General features: G+C 37.7%; 2 protein-coding genes across 2 annotated transcripts; both read left to right on the top strand.

The window, feature by feature from the left end:
• The first annotated feature begins 30 nt into the window (after positions 1-30).
• LOC147484628 (uncharacterized) lies at positions 31-15,676 on the top strand. Its single transcript, XM_086579779.1, is given in 10 exon segments — positions 31-462; positions 606-618; positions 2,025-3,952; positions 6,606-6,709; positions 7,215-9,859; positions 9,980-10,346; positions 11,748-11,764; positions 13,883-14,773; positions 14,776-15,102; positions 15,223-15,676. Coding segments are annotated over 10 exon segments (7,092 nt in total). The 3' UTR covers positions 15,591-15,676.
• Positions 3,985-5,590, top strand: LOC147484629 (putative LRR receptor-like serine/threonine-protein kinase At3g47570). Its single transcript, XM_086577183.1, is given in 4 exon segments — positions 3,985-4,617; positions 4,752-4,941; positions 4,943-5,106; positions 5,265-5,590. Coding segments are annotated over 4 exon segments (909 nt in total). The 5' UTR covers positions 3,985-4,079; the 3' UTR covers positions 5,282-5,590.
• Positions 15,677-18,420: the final 2,744 nt, after the last annotated feature.

Raw genomic sequence — 18,420 nt, forward strand, 5'->3', positions numbered from 1 at the left:
AGAAAATATTTTCCGTACCTTCATTGGATAATGCATGTTGTTATATGCCTTAGAGCTTGCGTTTCACTCATATCAAGATTGTGCGCTAACTACTTTATTATGGATATGACAGAGTATGGAATGGGTGCAGAGGTGTCAAAGCAAGGGGATGTCTACAGTTACGGCGTACTTTTGCTAGAGATGTTCACTGGAAAGAGACCAACCGATTGCATGTTCAAAGATGGAGTTAGCCTTCATATGTTTTCTAAAATGGCTTTACCTCAAAGAGTGATGGACATCATTGACATGCACTTGCTATCTGAAGAAACTCCAGAGGAAGCTTCCAAGCTAAGTCCAGTAAAAGATTGCTTGAGTTCCATAATCAGAATAGGAGTTGCATGTTCAGAGGAACTAATGAGTGCAAGACTGGACATCAAAGATGTCATCAAGGAGATGCATTCAATCAAACAATTGTGCATTCAGGTTTGAATAAAAGCTAGCTAAAGATGAATTTTCTTATGGAATCGTACTTCATGCACAGTTTTATGGGTCAAAGTGCACTTTCAGACTCCAACTGTCCTAGGCAAGAATGAACTCAACCTTTCATGACTACTGATGTTCAGCAGGTGATGGACATAGGTAGATAGAAACTTCTAAGAATGCTTGAGGCCCGTAATGAGAATTGGAATAGCATGTTCTGTGGATCTAATAAAGGAGATAATGGAAATGGAAGACGTCCTCAATGCCGGAGATGCACTCCATCCAAAACATCATCTTCTTTTCTTCTGCATTCGGGTTTGATGTAAACTTGGTAAACCTGCCATCGTCAGGTCTCAGTAATCACCCTAGAGAGAAATGGAACCCTGTTGTCCCACCATTACCTGCTGTCCATATTCATTGAAGCTCCTTTACTGCCACATACGCCGGCAGCAAAGTTGGCCACTCTCCAAGAGCAAAGTTGGTCTAACTTTTCAGCTTTCAGCCAAAGTCATGGCATAATGTGATTAAATTTTGATTTCAAATTTTTGGTGATGTAGCAGAGTTTTTGCTCGAGTTTGCATAGCATTACGCAGTGTATTTTAAGCATAACCATCAACTACCGGCCAACTGGCCTGGCCAAGCCAAGAAACTATACCAAGCAAATCCTTTTCAGCTTTTTACACGAATTTTCTAGTTTTCATGAGTTCATGGAATAGTTAAAAACAGAAAAAAGAACTGACGGTGACTTCATGTCTTCCAAAGAAAAAAGACATGGACCGGAAAAGAAATTAGATGTGACCTATATGATATGATGCACTGACTAAAATTACAACTATTTCAAACTTCAAAGTAGTCATGTCCTAGCAATAATAATTAATTAGAAATATGTTATATCAAGCAACAAAGTCAAATTAGAAATATGTTATATCTAGGGCTGTCAATGGATCCGTTTGGGTCGAGTTTTGGAAAATCCGAATCCAAACCGATAATAAAGTTAGGAATCTAAACCAAACCAAACCGATAAGAAAATTGAGAATCCGAAACCAAAACGAACTGGTAAGAAATATTACAAACCGAATCCAAACCGACTCGAATCGAAAACTATAAAATCAATTAAATCTTAAATTAAATAAATTAATTTCAAACACATAATTGATAAACATATACAAAATTAATCATAAATATTATTAAAATATCATCTTATCGGTTCGGGTTTATATCAGTTCGGGGGAGGGCAAACCAAAACCAAAACCAAATATTTTATCGGTTCGATTCAGTTTCGGTCGGTAAAAATAAATCAAATTATCCAACCCAAACTATTTTTTATCGGTTTGGTTCGGATCGGTTATCGGGTTATCGAAACCCATTCAGCCCTAGTCATGTCTTCACAAGGCACAACTACAAAGTTTGGAGCATTCACCTTTTATAGCTTTAATATATAAGTAGTCTTTTAATCAACAAGTAGATTTTCCAACAGAGTTGTCCTGAGTTTAAAAGTTCAATGATGAGTGTATTCAGATTTTTTCTCTTACATTCAATCTTTCTCTGTTGCATTTCTCTATCAGTTAAATTGTCCACAGTCAACATCTTAGGAAATGAAACAGATAAGCTTGCCTTACTAGCATTCAAATCTCAAATAACCCAAGACCCTTTCGAGGCTATGCGTTCATGGAACGGTTCTTACCATTTCTGTGAGTGGGAAGGAGTTAGATGCAGTAGGCGACATCAAAGGGTGACCGCCTTGATAATTCGCAGCAAAGCTTTAGCCGGCACCATATCTCCCCAGATTGGAAACCTCTCTTTCTTGAGGACACTAAACCTCTACAACAACAGCTTCCATGGTGAAATTCCTCCAGAGTTTGGTAAGTTGTTCAGGCTGAAAGACCTCTTTGTGAGTGCTAATTCTTTAGTAGGAGAAATACCAGTTAGTATGTCCAACTGTTCCAGCCTTATGGCACTCTTTCTAAATGAAAACAATCTTGTTGGTAAGATACCTATGGAACTTGGGTCCCTTTCAAAGCTTGTTAACTTGACTCTTCATTCTAACAAGCTAACTGGTGGTATCCCTCCTTCCTTGGGCAACTTAACATCTCTTCAATTTCTTTCTATGTCTGTTAATAATTTTGGTGGAAGTGTCCCGAGTACTCTAGGACAATTGAAAAGCCTCAAAGCTATTCCACTTGGTCAATGTAAGTTATCTGGCTTGTTTCCTCCCTCCATTTTTAATACCTCAACTTTAGAAATTGTTTCCATTGAGTTGAATTACCTTACTGGGGAACTTCCAAATGGCCTTGTGCTTCCCAGTCTTAGATTGTTTTTAATGGGGGGCAACGAATTTTCCGGAGCCATTCCTAGTTCTTTATTCAATTCATCGCAACTCATAAGGATTGATATGGGTTTTAACAATTTTAGTGGAAAAGTTCCTCTGAGTGTGGGAAATCTACAAAATCTTAATTATTTGGGCATGCAAGGAAACAGTCTGGGAAGTGAGAAATCTGGGGATTTAGATTTCTTCACTTCTCTATCCAATTGTACCAGTCTACAAATTCTACTTGTCAGCACCAATCAGTTTGGAGGTACTATACCACTCTCAATTGGTAATTTGCCAAACCAACTCAGTGAAATGTATCTAGGAGCTAATCGGTTATCTGGAAACATTCCGCCGGAGATAGGAAATCTCCAAAACTTAACCCTTATAGACTTGCATGGGAACTCCTTGACTGGTAGTATACCCATGGCAATTGGAAAGCTACAAAAACTACAAAAGCTATATCTATTTGAAAACCAACTGTCAGGACAGCTCCCTTCCTCCCTAAGGAACCTGCCACAATTGTTCTTTCTTGATATGTCGCTCAATTTTTTGGAAGGAACTATTGCACCAAGTCTAGCTCAATCTATGCAAACATTGCTCTTTTCTTATAACAATTTTACCGGCACCATACCAGGGCGAGAAATTGGTCTATCTTCTCAATTACGTACACTTAATATGTCACATAATGCGTTCATTGGGTCCATACCAACCGAAGTAGGTAATTTGAAGAGTCTTCAAGGTTTAGATGTTTCTGAGAACAGAATGTCTGGCGAAATACCCAGCCAACTGGGCGATTGTTCAAGTTTGGAGTACCTCTATATTCAGGGGAATTTTTTCCAAGGACCCCTTCCCAATTCTCTTACTACTTTGAAAGGCCTTCAAGTTATGGATGTTTCACGCAACAACATAACTGGTCAAATTCCTGAAGGATTAGAGAACCTCGCCTTACAGAAACTAAACCTTTCTTTCAATAACCTTGAAGGTGAGGTACCAATAGATGGAATCTTTTCAAATGCAAGTGCATTTTCAGTTGATGGAAATGAAAAGATCTGTGGGGGCATTTCTGCACTTCAGTTACCTATATGCTACAATCAAAGTTCTAAGAAACATGGAATACCTCTTTCGTTGAAAGTGATACTTGGTGTACTTGCACCATCGCTATTGCTTGTGGCGTTGTTCGTTGTAATCTGCTTGAGAAAAAGCCAAAACAAAATATTTTCCTGAGCAATTACTGGGAGATCTTAAGAGAGTTTCTTACAATGATCTCCATAAAGCAACAGATGGATTTTCTTCTGCAAATTTGGTTGGTATGGGAAGTTATGGATCTGTCTACAAAGGAATTCTTCGTCCAAATGAAGATCCTATTGCAGTGAAGGTACTTAACCTCAGGGAACATGGAGCTTCCAAGAGTTTCATGGTGGAATGTGAAGCATTGAGAGGAGTTCGACATCGAAATCTTCTCAATATCATAACAGTTTGCTCTAGTGTAGATTTCAATGGTAATGATTTCAAAGCCCTCGTTTTTACATTCATGCCTAAGGGAAGTCTAGAAAGTTGGTTGCATCCAAGTTCAGATGGACAAATGCAGCCAGAACGGTTAAACTTTCACCAAAGACTAAATATAGCAATTGATATTGCTTCTGCTTTGGATTATCTTCACAATCAATGTGAAAGACCTATCGTGCATTGTGATCTCAAGGCAAGCAACGTTCTTCTTGGCAATGACTTGACTGCTTATGTATGTGACTTTGGCTTAGCAAAATTCCTTTCTAAGAACAATAGGACTTCCAACAGAAATGATACTAATTCGATTGCTCTGAGAGGAACTATCGGCTACATTCCTCCGGGTATGTTTCCATTAGCTATTGTAATTTCATTATTTTCTAACAAAAAATATATCTTAAACGTACATAACACAATCTGAATTTTTACTCAAATCTGATTTCTATGCTTAACAAGTCTATAACTGGGTGGATTCCAGAGTATGCCATGGGAGCAGAGGTGACTACATATGGGGATGTTTACAGTTACGGTGTACTTTTGCTAGAAATGTTCACAGGGAAGAGACCAACGGATGACATGTTCAGGGATGGTCTCAGCCTTCCTAAATTTTCTAAAATGGCTTTACCTCACGAGGTCATGAACATCATAGATATGCACTTGATAACCAAGGAAAGTCGTAATTAAAGCTGCCAACTCAGTAAATGGAATCAGAGAATACCTTATTTCTATACTGAGAATCGGAGTAATATGTTCAGAGGATCAAATGACTGAGAGGATGGAGATTCAAGATGTTCTCAAGGAGATGCACTTAATCAAAGAAAATTTTCTCTCTGGTAGGAAGTGATGACTAAAGATGAAGTTTCATATAGGTGTGATTTTCGTATTCTAGATACTCTAAATATGAGTAGTCCTATCACTATTCCTGTTATTCTTTTTTCTGGGTGTCCAATGTCATGTGACTCGAGTTACTTTACTTTCCTTCCATTTTCAGTTCATCGGAGCAAATGAAAATCAATTGGACAAGAAAATTGGTTATTTTCCTACTGAAGTCGTATGATTGGGAAGAATGTTGCCAATGTCAATGTTATTTTTTCAATTTGAGTATCGAAGTTCAATTTTGTGACAAGATACTTCTCAAATAGAAGTTCAATAGGCCATTCAAAGTACAAAGACGTCAGAGCAAATTTTGGCTTATGTAAGGCATAATTGGCCATGTACACCTATTGCGTGTCAGTGTGTGGTATATATATTGGTATACCCTGAATCGAGTTCATTTCTATTTACATGCAGCTTCTGAAGCATTCAAATTCTAACGTACAGTTTACTTCCAGATTCCGGAGATACTTCTAATTGACAGCGTTCAAATATTATTTTAGTAATTCTTCCATATTAAACTTCACGACAGAGCTAGAATTTCATATTTAAGGACGTACTGCTATAACTATTGCAAAGGTAACTGAGATGAACGAGTAGAAGGAGGTATAGAGTGGGATGCTGCAGTTCTAGACTGGATTGGAATTTCAAACCATGTCATTGTTTACAATAACGGTGTCCAAAGTCAGCCAACTCTTTTAGGATTTTGGCATCTACTTCACTTAAGTGGGTCTAACTGTTGACTGATGTAGTAGCTCCATGAACCAGAGAAACTAAATGTTGAAAATTTCCAACGGATATTTTCAAATGCGGATATTTTCAAATGCTGAACTGTCCGCCCTCATTAAATTTGGGTACCAAATTCTCACTCGCCATCCATATCGTCATATCGATCAAATTAAGGGCCCTCATATTAAATGGTCTAAATGCTGACATACCACTTTTAACTGAAAACACTATAAACAAAATTGGACTCTTTGAATTTGATCTTAAGAGCAGATTACCGATGCCCTTGACGTGTTTTCTCATCCTCCATTGAAATGCATTTAACATAACTTATCGTTTATAATCGTGTATTACAGCAGAAGTCTTAATCAGTGAAATTCTTCCTTGGGCGTATTTTTCACTCACGTACCCCAGGCATGTAGATATGATCATATGAGACAATAGTGTTAGAGATTTGCACATGCTTGTAGCTAAATAGCAAGAGCTGCATGATTCTTTCAGAAGTGTCTTGGGGTGTACTGTAAAATATTTTGGCAAATGGCTAATCAACTTTCTTGACTTGGGAGTTTGTTGAGTAGGGAGTATGTAGTGCACTGAAGAAAAGAAGGGATATGGGCATGGCATATATGGCTGGTTGAGGAACAGAGCAGAAATATGAGAATATATACCCAAATAAGAATATTTAGTGTAGGCCTATTAATGACTTTAATGGCCTGTGCACCTTGAGTCACAGAAGTGGTCTTTCCATGTATTCACTGGAACTCTGGAAGTTTCTCATGCATATATGGGGAGAGTCCGGAGAGAAGTTGCCTGGTCTGAAGATTTTTCTAATTTGAAGTAAGCTATGGGAAAGTGGGAAACCAGGCCATGTCTTGTTTCCCCACCAAGAAGAGTGACATCACTTGTAGGACAATTACAAGCTGGATGCTAGGATAGTTAGCCCCACCATGGCCCCTCGGCCCTCCCCACCAATGAAAATGTAACTTTCAAGGAAATGAATCCATATAAAAAGGGCGCGACTGTAACACATGGTCCAGCACAGAAGAGAGAGAGAGAATTTAACTTATTATTTTAATACAATACACCAATCAGAATTGACTTCGGAGGTATTTTCTGTGCTGGACCTTGTGGGTTAGTTCTAATCATATAAAAAAGGTGCACAAGTCAATGGATCGGAAGCCAATATAGACTATAGGGAACAGGGAATGCTGTTCTTGGAAAACTACAAATAGCACCTGTGCCGTCCTTTTAGTTAACTTCATTGAACTTCTTTTTCCAATAGAACTTTCTCTCCCTGTTTGGAGATCATCTGTCTATTTTAAGTGATGATGAGTGTGTTTAGTTTCCCTTTCTTACATGCCACCCTTCTCTGGTCTATTTCTTTAGCTGTACTGAGATTGTCAAAAGCCAACTTCATAGGAAATGAAACAGATCGGCTTGCCTTACTCGCCTTTAAATCTCAAATAACGGGGGACCTCTATAACGTTACGAGTTCATGGAATGATTCTAACCATTTTTGTGACTGGGAAGGAGTTACATGCAGTAACAGACATCAACGAGTGACAGTCTTGAACCTTGCTTCCAAAGGTCTAGTAGGACCAATATCTACACACATTGGAAACCTCTCTTTCTTGAAGACACTAGTCCTACAGAACAACGGCTTCCATGGTGAAATTCCTAAGGAAATTGGTCATTTGTTCAGACTAGAAGATCTTGTTTTGAGTAACAATTCTTTGGCAGGAAATATTCCAGTGAATATCTCCCGTTGTTCCAACCTCAAAACCCTCATTCTCAATCGCAACAATCTTGTTGGTAAGATACCTATGGAACTTGGGTCTCTTTTGAAGCTGGTTGAACTGAGCTTCAGGCAAAACAATCTAACTGGGGTTATCCCACCTTCTTTTGGGAACCTTACCTCTCTTGAAGTTCTTCAATTATCTCAGAATAGTTTGGGTGGTAGTATTCCAAGTACTCTAGACCAATTAAAAAGTCTCAAGAAACTTGCACTCGGTCAGTGTATGTTGTCTGGTATGTTTCCTCCAAACCTTTATAACCATTCTCTGGAAACTATTTCCATTGAAATTAACGAACTTAGTGGGTACCTTCCCACTGATTTCGATCTCCTTCTTCCAAATCTTAAAATCTTTTTCATCGAGGGAAACAAATTTTCTGGCCCCATTCCTGCTTCTTTTACTAATGCTTCAGGACTTGAACAGTTTGATATGGGTTATAACCAATTTACTGGACCAGTTCCTCTGAACATGGGAAATCTAAAGGGCCTTACAATTCTAGTTTTGCAAGAAAACAAGCTTGGAAGTGGAAAATCTGGAGATTTAGACTTCCTTACTTCCTTAACCAATTGTACCAACTTACAAGAACTTGGTATAAGCGCCAACCAATTTGGTGGTATGCTACCTGCAACTATAGCTAATTTCTCCACCCAGCTTGAATTTTTTTCTTTGGATGAAAATCAAATATCTGGAAACATTCCTAGTGAAATTGGAAATCTCCAAAGCTTGACTTTATTGAAGTTTTATAATAACTTTATCACTGGTAATATTCCAATGGGCATTGGGAAACTTCAGAACCTAGGATTATTGTATCTATTTGGTAACCGGATATCAGGACATATCCCTTCCTCCATGAACAACATGTCTCAGTTATTCGATCTTGCTTTGTCATTCAACTTCTTGGAAGGAAGCATTGCTTCAAGTCTAGGCAATCAAATGTTACAAATGTTGGATCTTTCCAATAACAACTTCTCAGGCATCATTCCACACGAGATTGGTCTGTCCTCACGCTTACAGATTCTTGATTTGTCACATAATTCGTTGATTGGCTCCATACCTTCGGAGTTGGGTAGCCTGAAAAGTTTGGAATACATGAACGTTTCGGAGAACAAGATGGCGGGTGAAATTCCTAGCACAATTGGTGGTTGTTCGAGTTTGGAAAATCTCTATTTACAAGGTAATTTCTTCCAAGGAGCTCTTCCACACTCGCTCAGTTATTTGCAAGGCCTCCAAGTTTTGGATGTTTCACGCAACAACATAACTGGAATGATTCCGAAAGAATTGGAGAACCTACGTTTACAAAGTTTAAACCTATCTTTCAATAACATTGAGGGTGAGGTACCACAAAATGGAATTTTTCAAAATGTGACTGCAATTTCAATTGCTGGAAACTACAAGCTATGTGGGGGCGTTTCTACTCTACAGTTACCTAAATGCATCATCCCAAAGTCTTCAAAAAAAGAAGTTCCTCTTGCTTTAAAGGTGACACTGGGAGTACTGATTCCATTACTGTTTCTGGTGGTATTGTTCCTTGTTATCTATTGGAATAAAAAACCCAAAGCAAAACCACCAACAGAGCAAGTTCAGGGTGTTGTGAGAGTTTCGTACAATGATCTTCATAAAGCAACCAATGGCTTTTCTTCAGCTAATCTGATTGGTATGGGTGGCTATGGCTCTGTATACAAAGGAATACTCTCGCAAGATGAAGAACCTATTGCCGTGAAGGTATTCAACCTATTGGAACGTAGAGCATCCAAGAGTTTCATAGCTGAGTGTGAAGCCCTGAGGACAGTCCGACATCGAAATCTACTCAAGATTTTAACTGTTTGCTCAAGTGAAGATTTCAGAGGTAATAAATTTAAGGCTCTTGTTTTTGAGTTCATGCCCAATGGAAGTCTAGAAAGCTGGTTGCACCCAAGTTCAAATGAACAAGATCTACCAAGATTCTTGAACTTTTACGAAAGGCTAAACATAGCAATCGATGTTGCATCTGCTTTGGATTACCTACATAATCAATGCGAAAGGCCTATTGTTCATTGTGACCTGAAGTCCAGTAATGTACTTCTTAGCAATGACATGACCGCCCACGTTGGTGACTTTGGATTAGCGAAGTTTCTCTCCAAGAGTACTAGTACTTCCAACAACACTGAAAGTAATTCGATCGCTATAAGAGGGACTATTGGCTACATTCCTCCAGGTATGTTAAATCTCATTAGATAAAGCACGTTCTCCGCAAGTTCATTTCAGATCATGGTCATGAATTATCACCTAACTAACTCGACATCTTATGCATGACAAATCTATGAATGAATTGCAGAGTATGGCATGGGTACAGAGGTGTCAGTACAAGGGGATGTGTATAGTTACGGTGTACTTTTGCTAGAAATGTTCACAGCAAAGAGACCAACTGATGACATGTTCAAGGATGGATTCAGCCTCCACCTGTTTTGTAAAATGGCTTTACCTCACAAGTTGCTAGAAGTCATAGATATGCGCTTGCTATCTGAAGAAACTCAAAGCAAAGCTCCAAATGTGACAAATCATTTGACAGAATGCTTGAGTTCTGTAATGAGAATCGGAGTAAAATGTTCAGAGGAACTACTTACTGAAAGAATGGACATTCAAGATGTTCTGAACGAGATGCATTCTATCAAAAAAGTTTTTCTTTCTTGTATAAACTACTAGTGACTAAGATGAAACCCTTCATATTATGTGAATACATGTACCAGAATGTAAATTTTATATTATTATTATGATGCAAGGTTAAATACTCGTACGTGAATGTATATGAACGGTTCCTCTTATACATAGGTCCCGGTTTCTCGCTATTGCTAAATCAGTTTGGCAACTTAAATAATGCACCCCACACAATCACCATATATCAATATAAACATGGTTTGGGATAACAAAACAACAAGGTGATTCCATTGGGCACTCATCAAATTGGATTGGGCAACCCTCAAAAAAAATTTTACAAATTTGCCATAAAGCCCAAGCCCAAAGAACCAATTCAACCCGTATTGCCAAAACGAACCCTCCTCGTCGTTTTACGTTTATTCTCAAACGACACGACCATGTCGTCGAGTGTACACTCAAACGACTTGGCGAAGTCGTTTACGTTTACACTCAAACGACGCGAGCGACATGGTGCGGTCGTTTTGAGTGAAACGTAAACGTACAACCCATGACCATTTCGCTTAAAAAACATAAACGACTTCGCCAAGTCGTTTGAGTGTACACTCAGACGACATGACCAAGTCGTTTGAGTGTTACTCACACTAACACTGAAACTACGCGGCCATGTCGTTTGAGTGTACACTCAGACGACATGACCAAGTCGTTTGAGTGTTACTCACACTAACACTGAAACTACGCGGCCATGTAGTTTGAGTGTACACTGAAACTACGCGGCCATGTCGTTTGAGTGTACACTCAAACTACGCGGCCATGTAGTTTGAGTGTACACTGAAACTACGTGGCCATGTCGTTTGAGTGTGCACTCAAACTACATGGCCGTGTAGTTTCAGTGTTACACTCAAACTACATGACCGTGGTTTGAGTGTACACTCAAACCACATGGCCGCGTAGTTTCGGTGTTAGTGTGAGTAACACTCAAACGACTTTAATCCCATATCGTTTGAGTATACACTCAAACGACTTGGCCATCTAGTTTGAGTGTAACTCAAACTCAAAGTAACACTCAAACGACATGGTCATGTCGTGCGAGTGTGTACACTCAAACGACTTGGACATGTAATTTGAGTTTACACTCAAAGCGACTTAGTCACGTGTTTGAGTGTACACTCAAACGGCGCGGGACACGCACTCAAACGATTCCAAATGCACTCAAACGATTTCAATTGAATTAGAAAAATTGAAATCCGATTTAAAAATTGGGTTAGAAACAACACAATTACATCAATAAAACTACATGCACTCTACACTCTTTATCCTTTATGACATAGTATCTTTATAACCAAGTTAAAACATGTAATCAAACATGCTATAAAAAATCTAAAATAATAATTTGTTTTATATCTAAACTTGTTATTATTATTATTTTTCAATTGTGAATCATAAACTAGTTTGGGGTTTAGAGTTCGTAGTTCAAGGTTTAGAAATTTCGTACCAACATATTTCACTTAATTATTTGAAATAATAATTTGTTTTATATCTAAACTTGTTATTTTTATTTTATTTTTAAAATTGTGAATCATAAAACTAGGTTGAGATTTAGGGTTTAGGGTTTAGAGTTATTTACAAATTTAAATGCTAACAAATTTTACTTAATTATTCAAAATAATAATTTGTTTTATTTATAAACTTATTATTTTTTATTTTCTTTTCAAATTTTGAATCATAATCTAGTTTGGGGGTTTGGGGTTTGGGTTTAGGGTTTAGGGTTTTACAAATTTCGTACCGAAAAAAAAAAAAAAAAAAAATTTAATTTCAAACATATTTCACTAAATTATCCAAATCTAAAATAATAACTGCTTTTATATCTAAACTTGTTATTTTCCATTTTTTTATTCAATTGTAAATAATAAACTAGTTTGGGGGGTTTACAAATATATTTCACTCAATTATTCGAAATATATCAAAATTTCAAATATATATAGAATACTCATTCACTCAGTTTAGAGTTTAGGGTTTACATAGAATACTCAAGTTTCTCTACATACTCAAGTTTCTCTACACACTCAAGTTTCTCTAAATGGAACATGAAGATGAAGAAGAAGTATTTGAGGTAATGTTTGATGTACAACAACAAATTAGAAGAGAACAACAAATTAGAGAAGGAGAAAATAGAAGATATGTTGAAAGTGAAGAAGTGGAACAAAATGTTGAAGGTCAAGGTGAAGAATTTGAAGATCACGACAAGTCGAAAGCAAATGAAATTCGAGAAATCGTCGACGACAAAATGCAAACCTAAATAATGAGGTAACACTTGATTAAAATGAATACAAAACACTTGATTGATTGAATGAATGAATGAATGGATGCAAAATGAATGAATGCAAAACCCGAGCCCAAACGACATGGTCGGGTCGCTTGGTAACACTATCAAACGACATGGGCCTGTAGTTTGAGAACACTACGGAACGACATGGCGGTGTAGTTTGAGAACACTACGGAACGACATGGTGGTGTAGTTTGAGAACACTACGGAACGACATGGCTGGGTCGTTTCATTACACTACAGAACTACATGGCCAGGTCGTTTCATTACACTATAGAACTACATGGCCGGGTCGTTTGGACTCTTGATGAAACTACATGGTTGGGTCGTTTGAAACTAAATGCATTGTTTGAGACTCTTGTTTTATTCTTCTATATGTAGAATTCTTTGCCGCTATCCGAACCGATCTTCCAGCGAAACTCGAATGATGTGGATTGTCAACCGATTTTAAGTGATACAACAGAAATTTTTACTACAGAAGAGGTATGATTGAGTAGGCATTGATTTCATTTTTTTTTAAATTTTCTAAATATAATTTTATTAGTGTATTAATAATAGTTGTTGTTTTTTATGTGTTTAGGTCTTTCATACACGTAGCGAGGCAATCGATTGGGCAACCGCTAGAGGAAGACAAGTTAATGTTGTTGTGGTCATTGAAAAGTCGGAGTGTGCCAAAGGAAACCGAGTAGCAAGATTGAATTTGGCTTGTGAGTGCTCGGGTGTGTATCGGTCACACAAGAAGGAAGGCGAAGAGAAGGCTAATAAGAGAAGGTCGGGAACCAAGAAATCGGGATGTCCATTTAAGTTAAAAGGTATTTTCCAACGCGGCACTGTCGATAGTTGGAAAATTGTCGTTCTTAATGGTGTTCACAACCATCCATTGGCGAAGACCCTTGAAGGACATGCATTTGCTACTCGACTAACCGTTCCAGAGTTCGAGTATTTGTCAGAGATGAGTAAGTGTGGAATAAAACCTAAACAAATATTGGATTCCATCAAGAATAGGTATCATGATAACATCTCTAGTATATCCCAAGTCTACACTGCAAGGCAGAAGGTGAGGAAATTGGATATGAACGGTCTCACACAATTACAGAGATTGCGTGAGTTGTTAGCAAAAGAACATTATTTTGAGGAGTTGAGACAGGATGAGAATACCGAGGAGATAACGGGATTGTTATGGGCCCATCCAGAAGGTGTTAAGTTGGCTCGGACTTTTCCAACAGTTTTCATGTTAGACGCTACCTACAAAACTAACAGGTATCATTCCACACGAGATTGGTCTGTCCTCACGCTTACAGATTCTTGATTTGTCACATAATTCGTTGAATGGCTCCATACCTTCGGAGTTGGGTAGCCTGAAAAGTTTGGAATACATGAACGTTTCGGAGAACAAGATGGCGGGTGAAATTCCTAGCACAATTGGTGGTTGTTCGAGTTTGGAAAATCTCTATTTACAAGGTAATTTCTTCCAAGGGGCTCTTCCACACTCGCTCAGTTATTTGCAAGGCCTCCAAGTTCTGGATGTTTCACGCAACAACATAACTGGAATGATTCCGAAAGAATTGGAGAACCTACGTTTACAAAGTTTAAACCTATCTTTCAATAACATTGAGGGTGAGGTACCACAAAATGGAATTTTTCAAAATGTGACTGCAATTTCAATTGCTGGAAACTACAAGCTATGTGGGGGCGTTTCTACTCTACAGTTACCTAAATGCATCATCCCAAAGTCTTCGAAAAAAGAAGTTCCTCTTGCTTTAAAGGTGACACTGGGAGTACTGATTCCATTACTGTTTCTGGTGGTATTGTTCCTTGTTATCTATTGGAATAAAAAACCCAAAGCAAAACCACCAACAGAGCAAGTTCAGGGTGTTGTGAGAGTTTCGTACAATGATCTTCATAAAGCAACCAATGGCTTTTCTTCAGCTAATCTGATTGGTATGGGTGGCTATGGCTCTGTATACAAAGGAATACTCTCGCAAGATGAAGAACCTATTGCCGTGAAGGTATTCAACCTATTGGAACGTAGAGCATCCAAGAGTTTCATAGCTGAGTGTGAAGCCCTGAGGACAGTCCGACATCGAAATCTACTCAAGATTTTAACTGTTTGCTCAAGTGAAGATTTCAGAGGTAATAAATTTAAGGCTCTTGTTTTGAGTTCATGCCCAATGGAAGTCTAGAAAGCTGGTTGCACCCAAGTTCAAATGAACAAGATCTACCAAGATTCTTGAACTTTTACGAAAGGCTAAACATAGCAATCGATGTTGCATCTGCTTTGGATTACCTACATAATCAATGCGAAAGGCCTATTGTTCATTGTGACCTGAAGTCCAGTAATGTACTTCTTAGCAATGACATGACCGCCCACGTTGGTGACTTTGGATTAGCGAAGTTTCTCTCCAAGAGTACTAGTACTTCCAACAACACTGAAAGTAATTCGATCGCTATAAGAGGGACTATTGGCTACATTCCTCCAGGTATGTTAAATCTCATTAGATAAAGTACGTTCTCCGCAAGTTCATTTCGTATCATGGTCATGAATTATCACCTAACTAACTCGACATCTTATGCATGACAAATCTATGAATGAATTGCAGAGTATGGCATGGGTACAGAGGTGTCAGTACAAGGGGATGTGTATAGTTACGGTGTACTTTTGCTAGAAATGTTCACAGCAAAGAGACCAACTGATGACATGTTCAAGGATGGATTCAGCCTCCACCTGTTTTGTAAAATGGCTTTACCTCACAAGTTGCTAGAAGTCATAGATATGCGCTTGCTATCTGAAGAAACTCAAAGCAAAGCTCCAAATGTGACAAATCATTTGACAGAATGCTTGAGTTCTGTAATGAGAATCGGAGTAAAATGTTCAGAGGAACTACTTACTGAAAGAATGGACATTCAAGATGTTCTGAACGAGATGCATTCTATCAAAAAAGTTTTTCTTTCTTGTATAAACTACTAGTGACTAAGATGAAACCCTTCATATTATGTGAATACATGTACCAGAATGTAAATTTTTATATTATTATTATGATGCAAGGTTAAATACTCGTACGTGAATGTATATGAACGGTTCCTCTTATACATAGGTCCCGGTTTCTCGCTATTGCTAAATCAGTTTGGCAACTTAAATAATGCACCCCACACAATCACCATATATCAATATAAACATGGTTTGGGATAACAAAACAACAAGGTGATTCCATTGGGCACTCATCAAATTGGATTGGGCAACCCCTCAAAAAAAAAGAAATTTTACAAATTTGCCATAAAGCCCAAGCCCAGCAACCAATTCAACCGGTATTGCCAAAACGAACCCTCCGGGTCGTTTCTGTTTACACTCAAACGACACGACCATGTCGTCTGAGTGTACACTCAAACGACTTGGCGAAGTCGTTTCTGCTTTTACTCAAACGACCGCGAACGACATGGTGGTGTCGCTTGAGTGTAAAACGTAAAACGACATGACCATGTCGTTTAAGTGAAAACATAAACGACTTCGCCAAGTCGTTTGAGTGTCTACTTCGACGACATGACCAAGTCGTTTGAGTGTTACTCACACTAACACCGAAACTTCGCCCCATGTCGTTTGAGTGTACACTCGGGGCGACATGACCAAGTCGTTTGAGTGTTACTCACACTAACACTGAAACTACGCGGCCATGTAGTTTGAGTGTACGTACATCGAAACTACGCGGCCATGTCGTTTGAGTGTACACTCAAACTACGCGCCATGTAGTTTGAGTGTACACACTGAAACTACGTGGCCATGTCGTTTGAGTGTGCACTCAAACTACATGACCAAGCCGTTTGAGTGTACACTCAAACTACATGGCCGTGTAGTTTCAGTGTTACACTCAAACTACATGACCGCGTAGTTTGAGTGTACACTCAAACTACATGGCCGCGTAGTTTCAGTGTTAGTGTGAGTAACACTCAAACGACTTGTCCATATCGTTTGAGTATACACTCAAACGACTTGGCCATCTAGTTTGAGTGTAACTCAAACTCAAAGTAACACTCAAACGACATGGTCATGTCGTCTGAGTGTACACTCAAACGACTTGGACATGTAATTTGAGTTTACACTCAAACGACTTGGTCACGTGTTTGAGTGTACACTCAAACGACGTGGACACGCACTCAAACGATTCCAAATGCACTCAAACGATTTCAATTGAATTAGAAAAATTGAAATCCGATTTAAAAAATTGGGTTAGAAACAACACAATTACATCAATAAAACTACATGCACTCTACACTCTTTATCTGTTATGACATAGTATCTTTATAACCAAGTTAAAACATGTAATCAAACATGCTATAAAATCTAAAATAATAATTTGTTTTATATCTAAACTTGTTATTATTATTATTTTTTCAATTGTGAATCATAAACTAGTTTGGGGTTTAGAGTTCAGAGTTCAAGGTTTAGAAATTTCGTACCAACATATTTCACTTAATTATTTGAAATAATAATTTGTTTTATATCTAAACTTGTTATTTTTTATTTTATTTTTAAAATTGTGAATCATAAAACTAGGTTGAGATTTAGGGTTTAGGGTTTAGAGTTATTTACAAATTTCGTGCTAACAAATTTTACTTAATTATTCAAAATAATAATTTGTTTTATTTATAAACTTATTATTTTTTATTTTCTTTTTCAAATTTTGAATCATAATCTAGTTTGGGGGTTTGGGGTTTGGGTTTAGGGTTTAGGGTTTACAAATTTCGTACCGACATAAAAAAAATTTAATTTCAAACATATTTCACTAAATTATCCAAATCTAAAATAATAATCTGTTTTATATCTAAACTTGTTATTTTCCATTTTTTTTATTCAATTGTAAATAATAAACTAGTTTGGGGGGTTTACAAATATATTTCACTCAATTATTCGAAATATATCAAAATTTCAAATATATATAGAATACTCATTCACTCAGTTTAGAGTTTAGGGTTTACATAGAATACTCAAGTTTCTCTACATACTCAAGTTTCTCTACACACTCAAGTTTCTCTAAATGGAACATGAAGATGAAGAAGAAGTATTTGAGGTAATGTTTGATGTACAACAACAAATTAGAGAAGAACAACAAATTAGAGAAGGAGAAAATAGAAGATATGTTGAAAGTGAAGAAGTGGAACAAAATGTTGAAGGTCAAGGTGAAGAATTTGAAGATCGACAAGTCGAAAGCAAATGAAATTCGAAAAATCGTCGGCGACAAAATGCAAACCTAAATAATGAGGTAACACTTGATTAAAATGAATACAAAACACTTGATTGATTGAATGGATGAATGAATGGATGCAAAATGAATGAATGCAAAACCCGAGCCCAAACGACATGGGGGTCGGGTCGTTTGGTAACACTATCAAATCGACATGGGCCTCATGGTTTGAGAACACTACTGAACGACATGGCGGTGTAGTTTGAGAACACTACTGAACGACATGGTGGTGTAGTTTGAGAACACTACTGAACGACATGGTCGGGTCATTTCATTACACTTCTGAACTACATGGCCGGTCGTTTCATTACACTATAGAACTACATGGCCGGGTCGTTTGGACTCTTGATGAAACTACATGGTTGGGTCGTTTGAAACTAAATGCATTGTTTGAGACTCTTGTTTTATTCTTCTATATGTAGAATTCTTTGCCGCTATCCGAACCCGATCTTCTCAAACTCGAATGATGTGGATTGTCAACCCGATTTTAAGTGATACAACAAATTTTTACTACGTAAGAGGTATGATTGAGTAGGCATTGATTTCATTTTTTTTTTAAAT

This window comes from Coptis chinensis, chromosome 8 (assembly GCF_015680905.1).
Source record: "Coptis chinensis isolate HL-2020 chromosome 8, ASM1568090v1, whole genome shotgun sequence".
NCBI lineage: Eukaryota > Viridiplantae > Streptophyta > Magnoliopsida > Ranunculales > Ranunculaceae > Coptis > Coptis chinensis.